The sequence below is a fragment of the Triticum urartu genome, chromosome 2A, assembly GCF_056163025.1.
Source record: "Triticum urartu cultivar PI428250 chromosome 2A, HENAU_Tu73, whole genome shotgun sequence".
Taxonomy (NCBI): Eukaryota; Viridiplantae; Streptophyta; class Magnoliopsida; order Poales; family Poaceae; genus Triticum; species Triticum urartu.
The window spans coordinates 200,771,098-200,795,796 of record NC_141874.1 but is presented as its reverse complement, the minus strand read 5'-3'; the positions used below and the strand labels follow the sequence as shown (position 1 = coordinate 200,795,796).

Here is a 24,699-nt window from a genome sequence, read left to right as displayed (position 1 = left end):
TGCCACGTTAGCATTTTACCTCTGAACCGTGCTAAAATACAAACATTAGGGTAAATTCTCTGCAGATAAACTGGGGCGTCGTCTTCTTAACAACTGACAAAAAATAGGCAAAATTCTTGCCTCGGCTTCAAAAGAGAAATAAAGGATCCCGGTAGAGTGTCGACAACGTGAGCAGGCAATAAACTTCGAGCCTAAATAGAGAACTGATGCTTTTATATGGAGGTTCACGTTTGATCCATGTCCAGACAAGGAAATGTAGATCATATACACGAGTACAGCCGAGCCATCGCCGTCAAGTTAGAGATCTGGGTCGCTTTCAGTCATAGTCATGCCCGTAGCTAGCCGTAACTAAACTTGAGAATGGACCTTCATTCCGACTTTACAGATGACAGAAATGAACATCTTTTTTCGTACACATTGGGCTTCCTCAAACTGCCCACGTCCTACTCTACAGAAAACACCAGCATTGCAACATAACATTTGGAGAAAAAGAAAGACATGATATCTTCAGTATATACTGTCCCTGCTATGCTATCTTCCATGCAACTGTGTCATTGATACGGTACCAATGGAGTGGCTCCTCTCGTTCTCGCTTGATTTGCTCGACTCAAGAGCACGGCCACGGAGCATCAGGGTGGGCGCCCTCGGCATGGGAAGGCTGGAGCTGTCACTGCTCAACATCAGGATGACCGCGGGCACGTCCGGACGCTCTTGGGCATGATCTTGCACGCATAGCAATGCAATGTGGATGCACCTCAGGACCTGTCGAATCGAGCACGACGGTTTTATCAACGGGTCGATCATGTCCTCGCCCTTGTCTTCGTTCCATTGTTGCCATGCCTGGAAAATGGTTGCAAACTCGAGCCATGAGGAAACAAATAAACGAAATGTCAGGATGGGTGCGGCATATGGGATACGCATGCGCTTACATATCCCGCGATGTTTAGGGACTCCTGCTGGCCATGAAAGCTGACAGCCCTCTTCCCTGTAATGATCTCCAAGATCAGAACTCCGAAGCTATAGACATCGGACTTGACCGAGAAAATGCCTTCCATGGCATACTCAGGGGACATGTAGCCGCTGCAAAAGGAAAACCCAACTTAATGTAATGCAGCAGTAATATTCCAGTGGTCACAGGGTCTATGAGAAATGCACGTACAATGTTCCGACCACACGGTTCGTGTTGAACTGGTTTTCATCCCCTCCAAAAATCCTTGCCATTCCGAAATCTGATATTTTGGGGTTCATGTCTGTGTCTAGGAGAATGTTGCTGGCCTTGAGATCACGATGAACAATACGTAGCCTTGAGTCCCGGTGGAGATATAGCAGTCCTCGAGCAATACCTTCGATGATATCAAACCTTGTCCTCCAGTCTAGGAGACCTCGCTTTTCAGGATCTGTTCGCCCACAGTAATTACAATCCAATCAGTATATTTGTTCATCTAGAGGAATGAGGATGAATGGAAATGGTACGTACTAAAGATAAATGCGTCGAGGCTCTTGTTAGGCATGTACTCATAAACCAAGATCTTCTCTTCTCCCTGTATACAGCAGGCTAATAGTCTGACAAGATTCCGGTGCTGCAACTTTGCAATCAGTATGACCTCATTCTTGAACTCCTCATGGCCTTGACCTGAGTTCTTACAAAGCCTCTTCACAGCTACTTCTTCTCCACCAGGTAATGTTCCCTGAAGTGATTCATGGTATTAACTTGCATCAAGCCAAGTACAGTGTAATACTGGCCCACAAGAAAAAAAAACAAGTATGATACTCCTCAGTCCCGAAATACTTGTCGCACAAATGGATAGAAATGGACGTATCTAGAACTAAAAATACATCTAGATATATCCATTTCTACTACAAGTAATTCCGGATAGAGGGAGTACAAAGATTCATGATAGTATCACTCGTACCATATAAACCGGGCCAAATCCACCTTCCCCAAGCTTGTTGGATTCACTGAAACTACCAGTAGCAGCTTTGATGCGGTCCAGGGAGAGTACTTTGAGTTCATGATTTTTTCCGTCCTCCGTTTCATCGTCGAAAGGAATCGAATGTGAGATATCCAGCATGCCAGCACTTTGCTGAGATCTGGTAGATGAACGTCTTGACCTCCTCCAACTTCTGTGCACTGCATCTGCCCCAGAATACCAGTTAGCACTATACTTGCCTCCAAGAGTCCATTTATATTAGAAACTGAGACTAATTACTACAGCTAACAGTTCACAGCTAGATCCATTTTAGCAGTCTTCACAACAGCTTGGCAGCATGGTTTCTCCCAAGGCACAAGTCCTTTTTACCCCGCAACGCCTATAAATTTCTAGATTTCATCTTTGACTCTAAAGCCAAACAAATTACAGATGACACCCTTGCCTGCTAATTTTGACAAATTACCCTCTTAGACCAGTCAAATGTGGCCAGTGGTTTTGGCATAACAAGGTGCCACATGAACCGTGATCACCCCTACATGTGTACTGTTAAGAATGGGTTAGTATCTAGGTAGAAGTAAATAATCTGTACTGATTTGTACAGATCATGATCAGCTGATTTGATCACGATCAAATCATGATTGATTCTTGATTTGGCTTACGTTGCTAATCAAGGCAAAAAATAGTTCTCAAGCTTCTACCACATTGGTTTCAGGTCTCCCTTTTCTACCTCCCCTACTTATTGGTTGACCTGAGTTTTTACCATTACAAGAGTTGAGGGGTAAAAACTGATATATTTTTTTCCTATTTATGATCTGTAATGAATTCGTGGAACTAGTTAGGTACACTTGACTATACTGATTAGCACCACAAGAGAATGCAGTCTTGTGCAGACAACTACGGAGGGCAACAGAAGAATCAGGTGAGCTTTCGTTAGACTATAAATCATTGAGCCAAATCCAAGGAACCTCACCTTTGATATTTCTTCCACGCTTCCACCATAAAAAGAGACAAGCTAACAAAACAAATAGCACCACGGCAGATGCTATTGCGGCTATTTTCCAAACTGCGATATGTGAACCTGCTAATGAAGGAACAGCATAACCCAACATAAACATGGTAAGTCAAAGGTGAGAAAATATGGTAGCGTGAATAACTGCATATATAAACTTTATTCTTTAGATAATCTTCATCACTTACCTAACTCAGAAGCAGGAAGCTTGAGGTTTAGGGCATAACCCCCAGCCTGAAACTGGTAAACATCCATCAGTTCATTACCCCAATGTAGACACCCCGTCAACTGAGTCATGTAGACATAGGCACCACATGAGCAATTTTGCCGGCAGGTATTCATGCACCCATACTCATCGGTCACACCAGATACCCAGTATGAAAAATCTGGCCACTTGACATTCGGGATAGAGAGAAATCCATCTCCAGTTTTGTTCACCTGACAATCCAAAGGTGGGTTTCTAACACAACCCTGGCTCCGATTTCCTGCATTCCACTCATCTGCTAACTTTGGCTTAAAACCTATTGAAGGAAAAAGGGCAAGAAAGGAAAAGGTGACTAATTTGTGAAGCATATACTTCTGTAAACATGTATGAAAGGGCTTGAGATGTCAAAATAAGCAGTGACAACGTCCATGCTTCCTATTTTAGGGTCCTAACTGCAACTTATAGTCAGTTGTGCCGGTGAACAAGAGAGGAAGTTCACCCAATTGTGTAAGGAACAAGACAGTTCCTCTTTTACTGGAAACAAGTAAGAGTGGAACCTGATTTTGTAAAGAAATTGCACCAAGAGTCAAAGACATACCTTTCATGCAGGTACATTTTGCCTTCCCATCTTGCACCACCGTACATATCGCATTTGAACCACATGCACCATAACGCTCGCACTCATTTGACGGTTGCACCCACACAGTTTCCCACTCCTGTGTAGACTTCTTAACCATGTAGCAGACGTCTCTGCCATCTGGCGCAACAACAAACCTCTGCAGAGATGTATTTGTTGCAGTGTAAGTGAAGTACATTCCCAGGATTGGATCATTTCCTTGTTTGTACCCATACACGTACAGTGGCCTATATGGAATTCCTACAAAATTTAGCCCAGTCCATTGGCCCGACCTGTAAAGGATCACATACAAGTTATAATATCTTGAACTAAGCCGTTCAATAATTTTTACAGTTTATGTTGAGAAAGGATACTCTTATTTACGATAAAGTCCTATGAGGACTTGGAGAGGTGTGACCATTGAATTATCATAGTAATTCTAATCATGTAATGCTTACTACTTTCAAGGTTGGGGACCATATAAAGCTATAAGAAATGGTCATGGAGAACCCAACCCAAGGAGACAAATCTCATCCAAAACAAGGTAGAAAAAATTATGTGCACAGTGGATTAAAATTTAGGTTATTCTTTAACACTATATATGGGATCTGAGGGTTAAAAAGTTTCAAGGGAATTGTCAGAGACTGAAAATATCTTGTACTCTTTTGAAGTTGTCCCTAGGAATTTGTGGTTGCATTCTCAGTATATACTTGCGGAATTTAAATTGTTTGCCATCTTTAGTTTGTGAAACTTCGATTACTTGCTTTCCTAGGTGGGGACTTCCCTTCTGTGGAAGCTACTGCCTTTTCATTTCTATTTGCCTTTGGGAGTGCGTGTGGGTGTTGGACACCGAACTCTATTCAGTTATCTCGAGATACTGAAGTCCAGAACAGGTTTTTTCGTATGAAACAAGCACAAGTGAATTGGTTGGTAATTACAGGAACAAGAAGGCTGAAATCACATTTCAAATGCAAATGAACTTTAAAGTGTACTGTGCATTTCCAGGCCATTGCTAATGGGCGTCGTAGGCGCAACACCATCCCTCTCCTTTGGGATGGTGCGACTCTCTTGCAGTCCCCCCGGGACATTAGGTCCCACGTCGATGGCTTCTATAGGGCCCTGTTCACGGCCGCTCCTCGGAGCGGCTTTTCTTTGGCGCTTGACTGCTGGTCCGGTCGCCAACTTGTTTCCGAACTTGAGAACGCGGCCCTGATGGCCCCCTTCTCAGAGGATGAGGTCTGGGCCGCCATCAAAGGCATGAATCCTACCTCGGCCCCTGGCCCGGATGGCCTTCCAGTCAAGTTCTTCCAAAGCTTCTGGAATGTGATCAAGCCGGAGGTCATGGCCATCTTCGACGAGTTCTATGTTGGGTCCCTCGATCTCGGGCGCCTTAATTACGGGACGATCTCGCTCATTCCCAAGGTCCCTGGCGCCTCTAACATCCATCAGTTTCGCCCAATCACGGTGATCAACGTGATCTTCCGGATTCTGGCAAAAGGGTACGCCAATAGGGTGACCCTGCTCGCGGACCAGATCACTCACCCCAACCAATCGGCTTTCATCCAAGGCCGTTATATTCTGGATGGGGTGCTGGTCCTTCACGAAGTCCTCCATGAGGTCCGCTCCAAACACCTCAAGGCGGTCTTCCTGAAGATCGATTTCCATAAGGCCTATGACACTGTTAGCTGGCCCTTCCTTCGGGAAGTCCTTCTGCGAAAAGGCTTTGATGACCGTTGGGTGACGCGGGTTATGCAAATGGTCTCGTGTGGGCACACCGCCGTCAACATCAATGGGGAGATCGGTTCCTACTTCCCCACTTTCTGTGGAGTGAGGCAGGGCGACCCATTCTCCCCATTCCTGTTTAATATGGTGGTCGATGCTCTTGCGGCCATTCTGGATAAGGCCAAGGCCGCAGGCCATATTAGAGGTATCACCCCCCACCTGACTGGGGGTGTTGGCATCTCCCTACTCCAGTACGCTGACGACACCATTATCATGGTCAAAGGCTCGGATACGGACATCGCTAGCCTTAAATTCCTCCTCCTCTGCTTCCAACAAATGTCTGGCCTTAAGATCAACTTCGACAAGAGTGATGTGATGGTGATGGGCTATTCTCCGGCTGAGGCCCTTAACATTGCCAACCGCTTCAACTGCCGCCCGTGCTCCTTCCCAACGACCTACCTGGGAACGCCCATTAGTGACTCTCGGCTTACTGTGGCGGACCTTCGTCCTGCGGTGACCAAGTTGCAAACGCGCATTGAGCCTTGGCAAGGTCGGTGGGTCTCGAAGGCGGCCCGGACGATTCTCATCAATTCCTCGCTCTCTAGTCTCCTCCTATTCCTTATGAGCTTCTACAGCCTCCACGAGACCCTCCATCACGAGATCGCTAAAATCTAGTCGCGCTTCTATTGGGCTGGGGACAATAACAAACAGAAGTATCATATGGTTAGTTGGCCCGACATCTGCAAGCCCCGGGAGCAGGGAGGCCTTGGCATCATGTGCTCGAAACGCATGAACATTGCCCTCCTCTCCCGCTGGCTCTGGCGTATTTCACAAGGGCATGGAGGTCTGTGGTTAGACATCATCCGGAATAAATACCTGTGTGGCCAGCCTCTGGCCTTCTGCCAGCGTTCGGGTGGATCCCAGTTCTGGCAATCGGTCATCCAACTGCTCCCCGTCCTCCGCATTGGGACTTCCATCTCGGTCGGCTCGGGCTCAGCGACCTTGTTCTGGTTTGACCGATGGGCCGGTGATGCTCCCTTCGCTGCCCGCTTCCCGGACCTCTTCTCCATCGACGTCGCCCCTACAATCTCAGTTCAACAGGCCCTTATTGACTTAGGGCGCCTCACGTTCCGGAGGCCATTTGGGCCTCCGGAAGTGGCCGCTTGGCATGAACTTCTTGATTGTATTGCTCTTCATGAACCGTCGGTTGATGCGGGCCCGGATGAGGTTCGTTGGCGCCTCGAGTCATCGGGACAATTCTCCACCAAGTCCCTTTACGCGGCTATCGCCCCATCCTCCGCCCCGCCGCCCCTCCAGGCAGTCTGGTCCATTCGCCTGCCCCTCAAAATCCGCATCTTCATGTGGCAATGGATCCGTGGCCGGCTGCCGTCTGGAGTTGAGGTCCGCAAGCGCAATGGCCCGGGCTCCGGCCTCTGCCCCCTATGTGATACCCCCGAAGACTCAAACCACATCTTCTTCTCCTGCGTGACTGCTCAGTTTGTTTGGAGCTGCTTTAGAGAGGCGGTTGGTGGAGATTGGTGCCACTCCAACTTCCCCGACCTATTCGCCGAGGTTCAGGCCTAGCCGTAGCCATCTCGCCACATTAGGTGGCTTGAGATTGGGGCCCTCGCATGGACGCTCTGGACTATTCGCAATAAGCTTGTGATTCAGCGCTCCCCTCTTCGACGCTCTACTGACGCTCTCTTCAAACTGTCTGGTTACTTGCAGCTCTGGCGGCCGCTTAGCCGCCCACGGGACAGGGACGCCATCTCCGCCTTCATCGCCGATCTCCGCTCGATGGCCGTCCGCCTGTCGCCGCCACCACCGCCGCCTCCGCCTAAGCCTGATTAGTCGTCTGTTTGCTCTCCGGCCTTAGCTCCGGCTGAGCCTTTCTTTTATGTCGTGTGTGTTTTGGGCTTGTTGAGCTGTGCCCTCAGCAGTACCTTTGGACTTCTCTGTTGTGCGTCTTGGGTGTGTGTGTCTGAACTAGTCCGTGTATGTGCTCTTGGCGGTTTGCTTTATTTATAAAGCGGGGCGAAAGCCTTTTTCGGTAAGTGTACTGTGTATATGTTTCAGATTTGTCAAAAGATGGATCGACCAACTTCATAAATGTCAGTGCAGACTTAATGGGTTTGTCGAGGATTATGATTAGATTGCGCTGGCCCCATTCCACAATATAGTAGGTAGACTTAGTTAAGAATCACCAATATATAGAAGAATAGCACATGTGCAAATATGGGCTGCAAGTTGCAACTCACAGCTAAAACAACATTATAAAACCAGCTAGAGCCTGGTTGAGATTCATAAACCAACCCTCTCCCAAAAAGTCTATCCAGTAGAAAATGGTGGGCATCCTAATTATATTTCAATACTTCGGGGCTCTTTGGTTTGTGACTAAGGTTGACTTAGGTTGCCATGCCTAAGCTTAGGCAAGTTTGACCAACTTAAGAAGGTGTTTGGTTCAAGCCTCACCTTAGGCAAGATGCTTTTTGCCACACTAGGGCCCCACATCACGTACACTCAAAAAGTGTGGCAAGATTCCCTTAGGCTTGCCAACTTGTGGCTTTCATTTTATTGAACTAACCTTAGGCAACTTTGGCAAGAAATGTGTGGCAAAGTGTGGCATGGCAAGGCCTAGAACCAAACGGCCCCTTCATCTTATAACTAGAGATTGATCAGCTCTAAAACACAGATATAATACGAATGGGTGCCAATGCAACTGGCAGAAAGTTGAAAAGGATGCATCCAGAAATCAGTCTAGCGACAACCTGATAAAAATGCAGATCAGAACACCAATGGACCCTCAATTCAACATCTTACTAATAAGCAACCGCAATTTTCCCTTAGGTAGTAAAGGAACTCCTGCACTACATGTTGACTTCATGCACCAATAGCACCCAGAAGCTTAACTAAGGAACATACAGGATTCTACTACTTTTCATTTGAAATCATTAACAGGAAGTTAGCACATTTCAACAACACTACGCAAACACTATTGGATAAATACAAGCACACAAGATATAAAGTTTCAGTTTTGCTAAAGCACATCTAGATGTGCCATAAGTATTGCACATCTAAGTCATATGCCGTTGATCTTACATTGAGATTCGTGTGAATATTTTCTTTCTCTTTTTTCTTTTTCTCTTTATGCTTGATTCACTCACTTAGATGTGCAATAACTAGAGCACATCTAGATGTGCCCTAGAAACACCCATAAAGTTTATCTTTCAGAGATTTGTTCCAAACGGTACTCTAGCGCACAAGTTTTCTTTTCTTTTTTTTGTTGCAGAAAAACACTGGGATCTATAAACCAAACCAGCAGTATAGACATCCCTGGAAAATAAAAAAGTTACTCCCGAATGGGCCGAGGGCGCGCCACTGCTGCTCAGTCGCCGGAGGCAGCCAGTCGTTGTTAGGGCAGGGAATCCATCCGGTAGTGGGGCCTCCCCGCACTCTGACGCCGGCAGAGCCAACGGAGGAGGAGTGAGGCGATGAGCAACGACCTACCGACGGAGGAGAGGTTGCGGCGTGGTGCACTCGGAGATCGCCTCTTCTAGGGTTTGGAGAGGAACGGTCCTCTAGCAGGCAAGATTTGAAGCTTTACAAATAACTTTACCATATGCCACAGGCCATCCTTATCAAAGAGATAGCGAGCAAACAGACTAATCGATACAAAAAAGTGATATTAGAATTCTGGGATGACCAACGAATCTACCCTGACTGACTATTTGCCTACTGATGGACTGCAAGTAGAGCTACCGCCCCACACATCCTCACGCGGCTAGTCAGTTTCCCACTTCTGAAACTGATCCTTTTGATGCACAATCATAAAATGAAGTGTGAATGATGTTTGTGTAGCACACCACACACGAAAAGAAGATGCTCGCAATTTGCAATTCAGACTAGCTAAGCCGACAGCTGATGCTTCCTAGTGCCGACTGGAACAACTAAAAGAAAACACAAATTGGATTGCCTCCGGAATGAATAATACACAACCTCCTAAAAATATTTAAAAAAAAACATGCCAGATGACAGATTCCATATTTCCTAGGTAGAGTAGGTGGCAAAAGAACAGAATTACAGAACAACTAGCAGGTTAACTACTAGTAGTAACATCTTTTTTTAGAAGAACAACTAGTAGTAGTAACATGTTGATAACACCTGATTTACTAAGCACATTAATGCCCCAATAAAATATACTCTACAACATTCCTAAAATCTGGCCAAGTCTCTACAACATTCCTACAGTATAATGATTTAAAATCTGGCCAAAAAATATTGAAGCAAACTATACTGGTCCAAGGAAAGGAAAAGATGGCAGGGAGCAGGGCATGGAGAAGCTGACCTCCAGAATGGAACGTTTCCGTCTCTCCAGATGAAGGCTTGGCTGGGGTTGGCCGGGTCGAGGCCGAGCGCGAACCGGCCCGGCGAGGGGTCCGTGTCGCTGGCCCAGGAGGTGAAGAGCATCCGCTCCGGCGGGCCCCTGACCTGCGCCCTGACCTCGGCGTTGACGCTGATGCGCATCCCGGAGAGCATGGTGTCGGATGGGTGCCAGAAGCTGTCCCAGATGACGGTGCCGTCGACGTCGCGCACCTGGAGGGAGCCGGAGTCCTGGATGACGGCCTCGTAGCCGCCCCGCGGCGCGGCCCGCGTGGTGGTGTTGGAGGACCAGAGCATGCGCGCGCCGTCCTTGGCGGCGCCGTCGAGCACGCGGAGCTCGCCGCCGGCCGTGAGCGTGAGCGACGGCGCGGCCGCCGCCGCGGCGTTCACGCGGTTGGCCACCCACGCCACGGTCCTGGGCTGTGTGTCGCGGTACCAGACGCAGAGGTAGAGGCGGGCCGGGCGCGCGGGGTCCGGCGCGTGGAAGCCCAGCTCGAACACCCCCGACGGCGAGGACACCAGCGTCGCCGGCGCCGTCAGCGAGTCCCCCTGCTTCAGCGTGTCCGTGGCTGCCGCCGCCGCCGCCGCCGCCACGGCCAGCGCGGTGCAGAGCGAGAAGAGGAGACGGGAAGCCGCCATCGCCGTGGACACAGCACCGCAGGCCCTCCCTCCCTCCTCCTGGCTCGCTGCTTTTGCCTACTGGGGCGCCCAGCCAGCCACCAACTACCACCTCACTGGTGGCGAGCAGAGAGAGGGAGGGAGGGAGCGCGTTATGGCGAGACCGATGTCGTGGATTTGTTTAATTAGCGGAGAGCCTATAAGCACGTATAGTAGCTTTGCTTTCGGGTTGGTTCAAAAGCGATCTGCCGGCCGGTGAGCCGCGGGGTGAGCCCCGGCCAGGGCAAGGCAGGATGGGGAGGGCCATGATGCAAACGGAACATAACGTGCGCGATCCCGCTGTGTCCCTATCCCCCGAGTGCCGTCGCACAGTGCAGCACAGCACAGCGCGGCGCTGCACGGGGCTCATGGCGGGAGATCGGCCTCGTCGTTCACACACGCCGGGCAAAAAGGGGAAGGCGAGACAGTGGCGCACCACCATAGTTGTGGATCTTTTTGTGCTCTAGTGGAATACCTTGTGGTGTGCATGTGGCATGCGCAAGGCATTTGCTTGGGCAGTCCTGCCGACGTGCCAAAGAAGAGCTGTAAACTCACTACTCTACACATGCCTTTACCATGGGGAAGATTTCGTATGGTTTTTCAACCATTTGGGAGGCTCGTTTTGCTTCTCGATGCGGCGGCGTTTTGTGGTTAGACGACGCAGGATCGCCGTGTCGCCGTGGAAGAAGAATGCGCGCGCACGCGCTTGCGGCCGTCGAGTTCGTTCCCGGAACGTGCACCAACGAGCAACGACCGCTGGAAAGGCATACGGGAAAACATGCTCACATTTGACATCTGTTGGTTGGTTCGTCGTACGGCTCCTGTGACTGAGCGTAAAGCGGTCTGGGGCTGCCTCCTTGGTTGGACCCGCAACACGCATTCCTGGCTGTACCAACTTAAACCAGAGGGTCCCGGGAAGGAATGATCACAGGTTGTGCCCGCAGCGGCGCCTCTGCTAAGTGCTAACTTGGTTTGCAAAGGTGGGTGCATGGCTTTTATGGAGCAATAATTATGTGATTTAGCACTAGTATATAGTATATACTCCTACCATAGCTTTTGAGCTGGAGGGTCCTGCGCACTCTCAAATCATTCTCTCCTTTTTGTATGAAATGAGAGGAAGTCTATACTAGTTCCATTCAGCGGCAGCTGTCTTGTTTTTTACAGTGAGGGGGAAATATATCCCTCTTAGACCTTGTTTGGATGCAGGGCTAGCTATTTCCAGGGAAAATACGACCTGGATGGAATACTATTGGCAAAATAAAAGCCCAGTGGAGAATCACGTGACCATTTGGGAGAGAAGGGGATGCTAGCGTCTTCTTTCCTAGCCGGAGCAGAGCAGGTCGCGAGGCGGAGAGCAGCAGAACTTCGCGAGCGGCGCAACATCATAAGGATAGGGAGAATTTCTCCGATGTGACGAGGCGAGGGTTTTCTTTTTTTTTTTTGAGCGGTAAACCAACACTTTATTCAAGACGGAGTTCGGTTTACAGGAATAACAAAAGGATCATGGGGTAATCCCAGCCATACATGGCGACCCTCTACTAACGACGATGAAAACTTGGCCAAAGTATGGGCCTCAAAATTCAAAACACGACTTTCAAAAATAAAGACACAACTCTCAAAATCCTTAGCTGAAGCTTCAATCTCCTTGATGATCACACTATAAGGGCCAGCCGATCCCTTAATTATGAATCTCTTCTACCACTGTTTTGCAGTCACATGCAATAACGATTCTTCTCAGAGATAGATCGTGCGCAAGTGCCATAGCTTCTCTGCATGCAAGCGCTTCTAGAGTCGTCGGGTCATGAATATCACTGAAAACCATCGCAGAAGAACCCAGGTAGGTGCCATCGTGATCCCGACACAATGCTGCAGATGAACCTCCATTCCCTACCCTCGCTAGGCCCCCATCCACGTGGATTTTTGCCATACCCGGGGGTGGTGCCCTCCATTCATATCTTACTTCTGCACTCCTTGACACCACGGTCTGTTGACCCGGCTGATGTGTGTTTGCTACATTAATTGCTTCAAGTTCCGCGATGAAGCTGGTAATGAAGGAGTTTGTGGCGTGAGGGCTCTGAAGAATTCCTTCATGTATTGCTTTGCGGCGCGCCGATCAAATCGCCCACAAAGTCACTACAGTTTTGATCAATAGTGTATGCGGCATAATTTCGATTAGTGAGAAAATCCATCTCTTGGCGTTCCCCTCTGTTGTAGCCTGTAGAAGAGATGATATATCATCTTCTGTGAGAGCCCACACGCAACGGGCCATAGTACAGTCTAGAAGGGAATGGCGACATGAATCCTGCGCCCCTCATATCTGGCATCGATCCTCAGTCGCCATCTTTCTGCGTAGTCTTACATCTTCTGTTGGGATTGAGTGCTTTGCTAGTCTCCATAGAAAATTCCTTATCTTCCCCGGTACTTTCACTGACCACAAAGATTTCCAAGATCTCGCTTCTGCTTCATAGTTTGAATTTCCTGCCCTTCCTTCCAACCAATCTTCTCTTCTTCTCTTAGTATCAACTAGCATGCGATAGGCGGACCGTACCGAAAAGACACCACTCTTCTCATGATTCCATGCCCAAAAATCTGCCAATCTCCTTGTACACAGGGGGTTCCCTAGAAGTATATTTGAATCAGCCGCAATAAAAATCTGTTCCACGAGTTCCTTTCTCCAAGAAGCATTCGTTCCATCAATCAGATCACTTACTAGCTGTGGTGGGTTGGCAGAAAGGCAAGCTATCGGCCTCATTGTCCCGTTTCTAGGGATCCAATTATCTTGCCATATCCGCGTGGTAACTCCATCGCCAACTCTCCTTATTAGACCCTGAAGTAGCACGTCTCGGCCTTCCAAAATAGCCCTCCACACCTGCGAGGGATGACTCCCAAGCTCAGCCGAGAGTATGTTAGAATCAGGGAAGTAAATGGCTTTTAGCATTTGAGCACAAAGCGAATCCGCTTGCTGCAACAGGCGCCATGCCTGACGAGCTAGGAGAGCAAGGTTAAATAGCTCAAAATCCCGGAATCTCAGGCCGCCCATGAACTTTGGTTGTGTCATTGTGTGCCATGATACCCAGTTGGGTTTTCTCTTCCCCTCCTTACTTCCCCACCAAAATTGGCGAATCAATTTGTTCAGGTGTTCACGTAAGCCTCTGGGAAGTTTAAAACATGACATGGAGTAGACCGGCATGTTGGGGAACGTAGCAGAATTTTAAAATTTTCTACGCATCACCAAGATCAATCTATGGAGTCATCTAGCAACGAGGGAGAGAGGAGTGCATCTACATACCCTTGTAGATCGCGCGCGGAAGCGTTCAAGAGAACGGAGTTGATGGAGTCGTACTCGACGTGATCCAAATCACCGATGACCTCGTGCCGAACGGACGGCACCTCCGCGTTCAACACACGTACGGTTGAGAAGACATCTCCTCCAACTTGATCCACCAAGGGGGAAGGAGAGATTGATGAAGATCCAGCAGCACGACGGCGTGGTGGTGGAAGCAACGGTGATCTCGGCAGGGCTTCGCCAAGCGCAGGGAGACGGAGGAGTGTCACGGGAGGGAGAGGGAGAGGCCAGGGGCTTGGGTGCGGCTGCCCTCCCTCCCCCCCCCACTATATATAGGGTGCCTAGGGGGGGCGCCGGCCCTAGGAGATCCAATCTCCTAGGGGGGCGGCGGCCAAAGGGGGGTGCCTTGCCCCCCAAGGCAAGGGTGGCGCCCCCCACCCCTAGGGTTTCCAACCCTAGGCGCAGGGGGAGGCCCAAGGGGGGCGCACCAGCCCACTAGGGGCTGGTTCCCCTCCCACTTCAGCCCATGGGGCCCTCCGGGATAGATGGCCCCACCCGGTGGGCCCCCGGGACCCTTCCGGTGGTCCCGGTACAATACCGATTACCCCCGAAACTTTCCCGATGGCCGAAACTTGACTTCCTATATATAAATCTTCACCTCCAGACCATTCCGAAACTCCTCGTGACGTCCGGGATCTCATCCGGGACTCCGAACAACTTTCGGGTTACCGTATGCTAATATCTCTACAACCCTAGCGTCACCGAACCTTAAGTGTGTAGACCCTACGGTTTCGGGAGACATGCAGACATGACCGAGACGCTTCTCCGGTCAATAACCAATAGCGGGATCTGGATACCCATGTTGGCTCCCACATGCTCCACGATGATCTCATCGGATGAACCACGATGTCGAGGATTCAATCAATCCGTATACAATTCCCTTTGTCAATCGGTACGTTACTTGCCCGAGACTCGATCGTCGGTATCCCAATACCTAGTTCAATCTCGTTACCGGCAAGTCACTTTACTCGTGCCGTAATGCATGATCCCGTGATCAACCACTTGGTCACATTGAGCTCATTATGATGATGCATTACCGAGTGGGCCCAGAGATACCTCTCCGTCATACGGAGTGACAAATCCCAGTCTCGATTCGTGCCAACCCAACAGATACTTTCGGAGATACCTGTAATGTACCTTTATAGTCACCCAGTTACATTGTGATGTTTGGCACACCCAAGGCACTCCTACGGTATCCGGGAGTTGCACAATCTCATGGTCTAAGGAAATGATACTTGACATTCAGAAAAGCTACAGCAAACGAACTACACGATCTTTGAGCTAAGCTTAGGATTGGGTCTTGTCCATCACATCATTCTCCTAATGATGTGATCCCGTTATCAATGACATCCAATGTCCATAGTCAGGAAACCATGACTATCCTTTGATCAACGAGCTAGTCAACTAGAGGCTCACTAGGGACGTGTTGTGGTCTATGTATTCACACATGTATTACGATTCCTGGATAACACAATTATAATATGAACAATAGACAATTATCATGAACAAAGAAATATAATAATAACCATTTTATTATTGCCTCTAGGGCATATTTCCAACAGTCTCCCACTTGCACTAGAGTCAATAGTCTAGTTACATTGTGATGAATCGGACACCCATGCAGTTCTGGTGTTGATCATGTTTTGCTCTAGGGAGAGGTTTAGTCAACGGATCTGCCACATTCAGGTCCGTATGTACTTTACAAATCTCTATGTCTCCATTTTGAACACTTTCACGAATGGAATTGAAGCGACGCTTGATATGCCTGGTCTTCCTGTGAAACCTGGGCTCCTTGGCAAGGGCAATAGCTCCAGTGTTGTCACAGAAGAGAGTCATCGGGCCCGACGCATTGGGTATGACTCCTAGGTCGGTAATGAACTCCTTCACCCAGACTGCTTCTTGTGCTGCCTCCGAGGCTGCCATGTACTCTGCATCACATGTAGATCCCGCCACAACGATTTGCTTGCAACTGCACCAGCTTACTGCCCCACCATTCAAAATATACACGTATCCGGTTTGTGACTTAGAGTCATCCAGATCTGTGTCGAAGCTAGCATCGACGTAACCCTTTACGACGAGCTCTTCGTCACCTCCATACACGAGAAACATGTCCTTAGTCCTTTTCAGGTACTTCAGGATATTCTTGACCGTTGTCCAGTGTTCCATGCTGGGATTACTTTGGTACCTTCCTACCAAACTTACGGCAAAGTTTACATCAAGTCTGGTACATAGCATAGCATACATGATAGACCCTATGGCCGAGGCATAGGGGACGACACTCATCTTTTCTCTCTCTTCTGCCGTGGTCGGGCATTGAGCCGTGCTCAATCTCGTACCTTGCAATACAGGCAAGAACCCCTTCTTTGACTGATCCATTTTGAACTTCTTCAATATCTTGTCAAGGTACGTACTTTGTGAAAGACCAATGAGGCGTCTCGATCTATCTTTATAGATCTTGATGCCTAATATATAAGCAGCTTCTCCAAGGTCCTTAATTGAAAAACACTTGTTCAAGTAGGCCTTTATGCTTTCCAAGAATTCTATATCATTTCCCATCAACAGTATGTCATCCACATACAATATGAGAAATGCTACAGAGCTCCCACTCACTTTCTTGTAAATGCAGATTTCTCCATAAGTCTGCGTAAACCCAAACGCTTTGATCATCTCATCAAAATGAATGTTCCAACTCCGAGATGCTTGCACCAGCCCATAAATCGAGCGTTGGAGCTTTCACACCTTGTTAGCATTCTTAGGATCGACAAAACCTTCCGGCTACATCATATACAATTCTTCCTTAAGGAAACCATTAAGGAATGCCATTTTGACGTCCATTTGCCATATCTCATAATCATAGAATGCGGCAATTGCTAACATGATTCGGACGGACTTCAGCTTCGCTACGGGTGAGAAAGTCTCATCGTAGTCAACCCCTTGAACTTGTCGATAACCCTTAGCGACAAGCCGAGCTTTATAGATGGTCACATTACCATCCGCGTCTGTCTTCTTCTTAAAGATCCATTTATTTTCTATGGCTTGCCGATCATCGGGCAAGTCAGTCAAAGTCCACACTTCGTTTTCATACATGGATCCTATCTCGGATTTCATGGCTTCCAACCATTTGTCGGAATCCGGGCCCGCCATCGCTTCTTCATAGTTCGAAGGTTCACCGTTGTCTAACAACATGATTTCCAAGACAGGGTTTCCGTACCACTCTGGTGTGGAACGTGTCCTCGTGGACCTACGAAGTTCAGTAGTAACTTGATCTGAAGTTTCATGATCATCATCATTAACTTCCTCTCTAGTCGGTGCAGGCACCTCAGGAACATTTTCTTGAGCTGCGCCACTTACCGGTTCAAGAGGTAATACTTCATCAAGTTCTACTTTCCTCCCACTTATTTCTTTCGAGAGAAACTCTTTCTCTAGAAAGGACCCATTCTTGGCAACAAAGATCTTGCCTTCGGATCTGAGGTAGAAGGTATACCCAACAGTTTCTTTAGGGTATCCTATGAAGACGCATTTTTCCGACTTGGGTTCGAGCTTTTCAGGTTGAAGTTTCTTGACATAAGCATCGCATCCCCAAACTTTTAGAAACAACAGCTTAGGTTTCTTCCCAAACCATAATTCATACGGTGTCATCTCAACGGATTTCGACGGAGCCCTATTTAAAGTGAATGCGGCAGTCTCTAAAGTATAGCCCCAAAATGACAGCGGTAAATCGGTAAGAGACATCATAGATCGCACCATATCCAATAGAGTGCGATTACGACGTTCGGACACACCATTACGCTGAGGTGTTCCAGGCGGCGTGAGTTGTGAAACTATTCCACATTTTCTTAAGTGTGTGCCAAATTCGTGACTCAAGTATTCTCCCCCACGATCTGATCGCAAGAACTTGATTTTCTTGTCACGTTGATTCTCAACCTCACTCTGAAATTCCTTGAACTTTTCAAAGGTCTCAGACTTGTGTTTCATTAAGTAGACATACCCATATCTACTCAAGTCATCAGTGAGGGTGAGAACATAACGATAGCCACCGCGAGCCTCAACACTCATTGGACCGCACACATCAGTATGTATGATTTCCAATAAGTTGGTTGCTCGCTCAATTGTTCCTGAGAACGGAGTCTTGGTCATTTTACCCATGAGGCATGGTTCGCACGTGTCAAATGATTCGTAATCAAGAGACTCTAAAAGTCCATCTGCATGGAGCTTCTTCATGCGTTTGACACCTATATGACCAAGGCGGCAGTGCCACAAGTATGTGGGACTATCATTATCAACCTTACATCTTTTGGTATTCACACTATGAATATGTGTAGCATTACGCTCGAGATTCATTAAGAATAAACCATTCACCATTGGAGCATGACCATAAAACATATCTCTCATATAAATAGAACAACCATTATTTTCGGATTTAAATGAGTAGCCATCTCGAATTAAACGAGATCCTGATACAATGTTCATGCTCAAAGCTGGCACTAAATAACAATTATTGAGGTTTAAAACTAATCTCGTAGGTAAATGTAGAGGCAGCGTGCCGACGGCGATCACATCGACCTTGGAACCATTCCCGACGCGCATCGTTACCTCGTCCTTCCCCAGTCTCCGCTTATTCCGCAGCTCCTGCTTTGAGTTACAAATGTGAGCAACCGCACCGGTATCAAATACCCAGGAGCTACTACGAGTACTGGTAAGGTACACATCAATGACATGTATATCACATATACCTTTAGTGTTGCCGACCTTCTTGTCCGCTAAGTATTTGGGGCAGTTCCGCTTCCAGTGACCACTTCCCTTGCAATAAAAACACTCAGTCTCGGGCTTGGGTCCATTCTTTGGCTTCTTCCCGGCAGCTTGCTTACCGGGCGCGGCAACTCCCTTGCCGTCCTTCTTGAAGTTCTTCTTACCCTTGCCTTTCTTGAACTTAGTGGTTTTATTCACCATCAACACTTGATGTTCCTTTTTGATTTCCATCTCTGTTGATTTTAGCATTGAATACACCTCAGGAATGGTCCTTTCCATCCCCTGCATATTGAAGTTCATCACAAAGCTATTGTAGCTCGGTGGAAGCGACTGAAGGATTCTGTCAATGACCGCGTCATCCGGGAGATTAACTCCCAGCTGAGTCAAGCGGTTATGCAATCCAGACATTCTGAGTATGTGCTCACTGACAGAACTATTTTCCTCCATCTTGCAGCTGAAGAACTTGTCGGAGACTTCATATCTCTCGACCCGGGCATGAGCTTGAAAAACCATTTTCAGCTCTTCGAACATCTCATATGCTCCGTGTCTCTCAAAACGCTTTTGGAGCCCCGATTCTAAGCTGTAAAGCATGCCGCACTGAACGAGGGATTAATCATCAGCACATGACTGCCAAGCGTTCATAACGTCTTGGTTCTCTGGGACAGGTGCGTCACCTAGCGGTGCTTCTAGGACATAATCTTTCTTGGCAGCTATGAGGATGATCCTCAGGTTCCGGACCCAGTCCGTATAGTTGCTGCCATCGTCTTTCAGCTTGGTTTTCTCTAGGAACGCGTTGAAGTTGAGGAAAACGTGGGCCATTTGATCTACAAGACATATTGTAAAGATTTTAGACTAAGTTCACGATAATTAAGTTCATATAATCAAATTACTCAATGAACTCCCACTCAGATAGACATCCCTCCAGTCATCTAAGTGAAATATGATCCGAGTTAACTAGGTCGTGTCCGATCATCACGTGAGACGGACTAGCCAACATCGGTGAACATCTTCATGTTGATCGTATCTCCTATACGACTCATGCTCGACCTTTCGGTCTTCCGTGTTCCGAGGCCATGTCTGTACATGCTAGGCTCGTCAAGTCAACCTAAGTGTATTGCGTGTGTAAATCTGGCTTACACCCGTGGTATTCGAACATTAGAATCTATCACACCCGATCATCACGTGGTGCTTCGAAACAACGAACCTTCGCAACGGTGCACAGTTAGGGGGAACACTTTCTTGAAATTATTACGAGGGATCATCTTATTTAAGCTACCGTCGTTCTAAGCAAATAAGATGTAAAACATGATAAACATCACATGCAATCAAATAGTGACATGATATGGCCAATATCATTTGCTCCTTTTGATCTCCATCTTCGGGGCTGCATGATCATCGTTGTCACCGGCATGACACCATGATCTCCATCATCGTGTCTTCTTGAAGTTGTCTCGTCATCTATTACTTCTACTACTATGGCTAGTGCTTTAGCAATAAAGTAAAGTAATTACATGATGTTTATGTTGACACGCAGGTCATAAATAAATAAAGACAACTCCTATGGCTCCTGCCGGTTGTCATACTCATCGACATGCAAGTCGTGATTCCTATTACAAGAACATGATCATCTCATACATCACATATATCATTCATCACATCCTTTTGGCCATATCACATCACACGGCACATGCTGCAAAAACAAGTTAGACGTCCTCTAATTGTTGTTGCAAGTTTTTACGTGGCTGCTATAAGTTTCTAGCAAGAACGTTTCTTACCTACGCCAAAACCACAACGTGAATTGCCAATTTCTATTTACCCTTCATAAGAACCCTGTTCATCGAATCCGATGTGACTAAAGTGGGAGAGACAGACACCCGCCAGCCACCTTATGCAACTAGTGCATGTCAGTCGGTGGAACCAGTCTCACGTAAGCGTACGTGTAAGGTTGGTCTGAGCCGCTTCATCCCACAATGCCACCGAATCAAGATAAGACTAGTAACTGCAAGATAATTGACAATATCGACGCCCACAACTGCTTTATGTTCTACTCGTGCATAGTAACTACGCATAGACCTAGCTCATGATGCCACTGTTGGGGAATGTAGCAGAATTTTAAAATTTTCTACGCATCACCAAGATCAATCTATGGAGTCATCTAGCAACGAGGGAGAGAGGAGTGCATCTACATACCCTTGTAGATCGCGCGCGGACGCGTTCAAGAGAACGGGGTTGATGGAGTCGTACTCGACGTGATCCAAATCACCGATGACCTAGTGCCAAACGGACGGCACCTCCGCGTTCAACACACGTACGGTTGAGAAGAAGTCTCCTCCAACTTGATCCAGCAAGGGGGAAGGAGAGGTTGATGAAGATCCAGCAGCACGACGGCGTGGTGGTGGAAGCAACGACGATCTCGGCAGGGCTTCGCCAAGCGCAGGGAGACGGAGGAGTGTCACGGGAGGGAGAGGGAGAGGCCAAGGGCTTGAGTGCGGCTGCCCTCCCTCCCCCCACTATATATAGGGTGCCTAGGGGGGCGCCGGCCCTAGGAGATCCAATCTCCTAGGGGGCGCCGGCCAAAGGGGGTGCCTTGCCCCCCAAGGCAAGGGTGGCGCCCCCACCCCTAGGGTTTCCAACCCTAGGCGCAGGGGGAGGCCCAAGGGGGGGGCGCACCAGCCCACTAGGGGCTGGTTCCCCTCCTGCTTCAGCCCATGGGGCCCTCCGGGATAGGTGGCCCCACCCGGTGGACCCCCGGGACCCTTCCGGTGGTCCCGGTACAATACCGATTACCCCCGAAACTTTCCCGATGGCCGAAACTTGACTTCCTATATATAAATCTTCGCCTCCAGACCATTCCGGAACTCCTCGTGACGTCCGGGATCTCATCCGGGACTCCGAAAAACTTTCGGGTTACCGTATGCTAATATCTCTACAACCCTAGCGTCACCGAACCTTAAGTGTGTAGACCCTACGGTTTCGGAAGACATGCAGACATGACCGAGATGCTTCTCCGGTCAATAATCAACAGCGGGATCTGGATACCCATGTTGGCTCCCACATGCTCCACGATGATCTCATCGGATGAACCACGATATCGAGGATTCAATCAATCCGTATACAATTCCCTTTGTCAATCGGTACGTTACTTGCCCGAGACTCGATCGTCGGTATCCCAATACCTAGTTCAATCTCGTTACCGGCAAGTCACTTTACTCGTGCCGTAATGCATGATCCCTTGATAAACCACTTGGTCACATTGAGCTCATTATGATGATGCATTACCGAGTGGGCCCAGAGATACCTCTCCGTCATACGGAGTGACAAATCCCAGTCTCGATTCGTGCCAACCCAACAGATACTTTTGGAGATACCTGTAATGTACCTTTATAGTCACCCAGTTACGTTGTGACGTTTGGCACACCCAAGGCACTCCTACGGTATCCGGGAGTTGCACAATCTCATGGTCTAAGGAAATGATACTTGACATTCAGAAAAGCTACAGCAAACGAACTACACGATCTTTGAGCTAAGCTTAGGATTGGGTCTTGTCCATCACATCATTCTCCTAATGATGTGATCCCGTTATCAATGACATCCAATGTCCATAGTCAGGAAACCATGACTATCCTTTGATCAACGAGCTAGTCAACTAGAGGCTCACTAGGGACGTGTTGTGGTCTATGTATTCACACATGTATTACGATTTCCGGATAACACAATTATAGCATGAACAATAGACAATTATCATGAACAAAGAAATATAATAATAACCATTTTATTATTGCCTCTAGGGCATATTTCCAACACGGCACTGCCTGTGCAATTGACTTCACTAGAACCTCCTTCCCTGCTGAAGAGATAGTTTTCTCAATCCACCCTTTTACTTTACTCCACAATCTATCCTTTAAATATTTGAAAGCTCCATACTTAGATGCTCCTACATCAGTGGGCATCCCTAGATATTTATCCTTTAAAGTTTCGTTTGGCACATTCAGAATTGTCTTAACCACTTCCTTCACACTAACTGGGCAGCCCTTGCTAAAACATATAGTAGATTTCATTGGGTTAATTCTCTGACCTGATGCTTGACAATAAGTTTCCAACAGGTTTGATATCTCTGTCGCCCCTCCACCATTTGCTTTGAAAAACAGCAGGCTATCATCTGCAAACAAAAGGTGATTAACCGGTGGTGCCGAAGGGGCCACCTGTATCCCACCCATCTGAGATGACTGATTCACATTCTTTAAGAGGCACGAAAGACCCTCTGCTGCTAACAAAAACAGGTAAGGGGAGATTGGATCTCCCTGCAGAATACCTCTGCTCGGTTTAAATTCTTCCAACTTCTTGCCATTTAGCAAAACCGAAAAGGACACTGAGCTTACGAGATGCATGACAATATTTACCCATCTCTCAGAGAAGCCCAACTTTAACATGATCGCTCTCAAGTACTCCCATTCAGCTCTATCGTAAGCCTTCATCATGTCCAACTTGAGTGCACAATGTTAGTGTTTGACCGCTCGGTTACGCTTCATAAAATGCAAACACTCATAGGCAACAATAATGTTGTCTGTAATCATGCGCCCCGGTACAAATGATGATTGTTCTGCAGAAATAATCTCTGGAAGCACCTCTTTCAAGCGATTAGCAATGACCTTTGATGCTATCTTATATAGGACATTACACAAACTAATCGGCCGGAACTGTGAAAGAAGAGTCGGGTCTTTTACCTTTGGAATTAGTACCAAAAGAGTTTGATTGATACCTTCCGCACTCTCCTTTCCCTCCACAATCTTCAGAACAACAGCCGTCACCTCTGCTCCGCAAATGGCCCAATGTTTCTGAAAAAAGTGGGCCGGAAAACCATCCGGGCCCGGAGCTTTTGTCGGGTACATCTGATACAACGCCTTCTTCACTTCTTCTTCGGAATAGACAGCATCAAGTCGAGCTCTCATTTCTGCAGTTACTTTTGCTGGTACCGTATCTAGTACTTCGTGCATATTATTACATCCTTCCGATGTATACAACTCCTTATAGAACTGCGTCGTCATGGACTCGATTTCGTCAACGTCTTCAGTCACCTGTCCATCAAGTTTCAACAACATTGATATTCTGTTTTTCTTATGTCTCATCGCTGCCCTTCTCTGAAAATACTTCATCTTCTCAAGAATTTCTTCTCAAGAATTTCTTCGTTTCCATGTGTTAGCCAGTCCACCCTTGACCTCTGCTTCTCAAGAATTTCTTCTCTGTGATACAGCTCAACCAGCCTATCTATTACTTTAATCTTCAGATGACTCGGTTGTAGTCTTCCCGGGACACTTCGCAAGACCTCAAGTTCTCTCTTCAAACGTTTAATCTCTCCCTTAACGTGTCCAAAAGTATTCCTATCCCAGCTTGATAAATTTTCTCCCAAGCTTCTGAGTTTTGTATGTACTTCTTGGACAGACGAACTAACATTAAATCTCTCCCACTCGGACTGAACAAACGCTGGTAGCTCGGGGTGTCTCTCCCACATCAGCTCGTACTTGGAACTTTTAGGTGCTCGTCTTTCCACCGCCTCCGAGAGAGTCATGACGATCGGACCATGATCTGATGTAGCCGAGGTTATGTTTTCCACCTATGCATCCGGAAAGATAACGCTCCAGCCAGGATCAGCTACAGCTCTGTCCAACCGAACCCTGGTATACGTACCTCCTACTACTCTTTTTTCAAACGTCCACATCCTTCCCTTGAATCCAATATCAGCAAGACCACATATGTCCAACGCTTCCCGAAAAGAGTCCATCTGTCCTTGGGCACGCGGATTGACCCCCTCATGCTCTGCTTGGATCAGAACCTCGTTAAAATCTCCGAGTGTCGTCCATGGCAGGCTCGAATTACCCGCTATGGAGCACAACGGGTCCCATGTCTTGTAACGTTCCGCTACTTGGGCCTCGCCATATATGCAAGTCAATCTCCAAGGCGCCGGACCTAAGTTAGCAATAGTTGTATCAACATGATACCTCGAGTAACCAATGATTTCTAGCTTTATTGAATCATTCCAGAATATTACAATGCCTCCGCTCCTCCTCGTACTTCCAACCGCAAAAG

The 24,699-nt window shown here is 47.7% G+C and overlaps 2 protein-coding genes across 5 annotated transcripts; both read right to left on the bottom strand.

Moving 5' to 3' along the window:
• Window positions 1–349: 349 nt before the first annotated feature.
• LOC125531504 (G-type lectin S-receptor-like serine/threonine-protein kinase B120) lies at window positions 350–10,763 on the bottom strand. 4 transcript variants are annotated; one of them, XM_087543615.1, is made up of 9 exons: window positions 9,829–10,763; window positions 3,744–4,054; window positions 3,129–3,461; window positions 2,902–3,012; window positions 1,914–2,131; window positions 1,478–1,688; window positions 1,160–1,397; window positions 930–1,080; window positions 350–840 (listed from the first exon to the last, which is right to left on the bottom strand). In XM_087543615.1, the coding sequence occupies exons 1-9, from the start codon at window positions 10,500–10,502 to the stop codon at window positions 532–534; spliced, it is 2,556 nt and encodes an 851-aa protein (XP_087399741.1). In that variant the 5' UTR covers window positions 10,503–10,763; the 3' UTR covers window positions 350–531. The 4 variants fall into 4 exon arrangements, with proteins under 4 accessions (XP_087399741.1, XP_087399742.1, XP_087399739.1 ...); XM_087543616.1 differs by having other exon boundaries at window positions 2,902–3,009; window positions 9,829–10,762; XM_087543613.1 differs by having other exon boundaries at window positions 1,914–2,137; window positions 9,829–10,761.
• Window positions 10,764–11,171: 408 nt separating this feature from the next.
• LOC147984536 (uncharacterized) lies at window positions 11,172–19,434 on the bottom strand. The gene is made up of 2 exons (XM_087541143.1): window positions 18,460–19,434; window positions 11,172–11,276 (listed from the first exon to the last, which is right to left on the bottom strand). Exons 1-2 carry the CDS (start codon window positions 19,204–19,206, stop codon window positions 11,172–11,174), a joined length of 852 nt encoding a protein of 283 aa, XP_087397269.1. The 5' UTR covers window positions 19,207–19,434.
• Window positions 19,435–24,699: the final 5,265 nt, after the last annotated feature.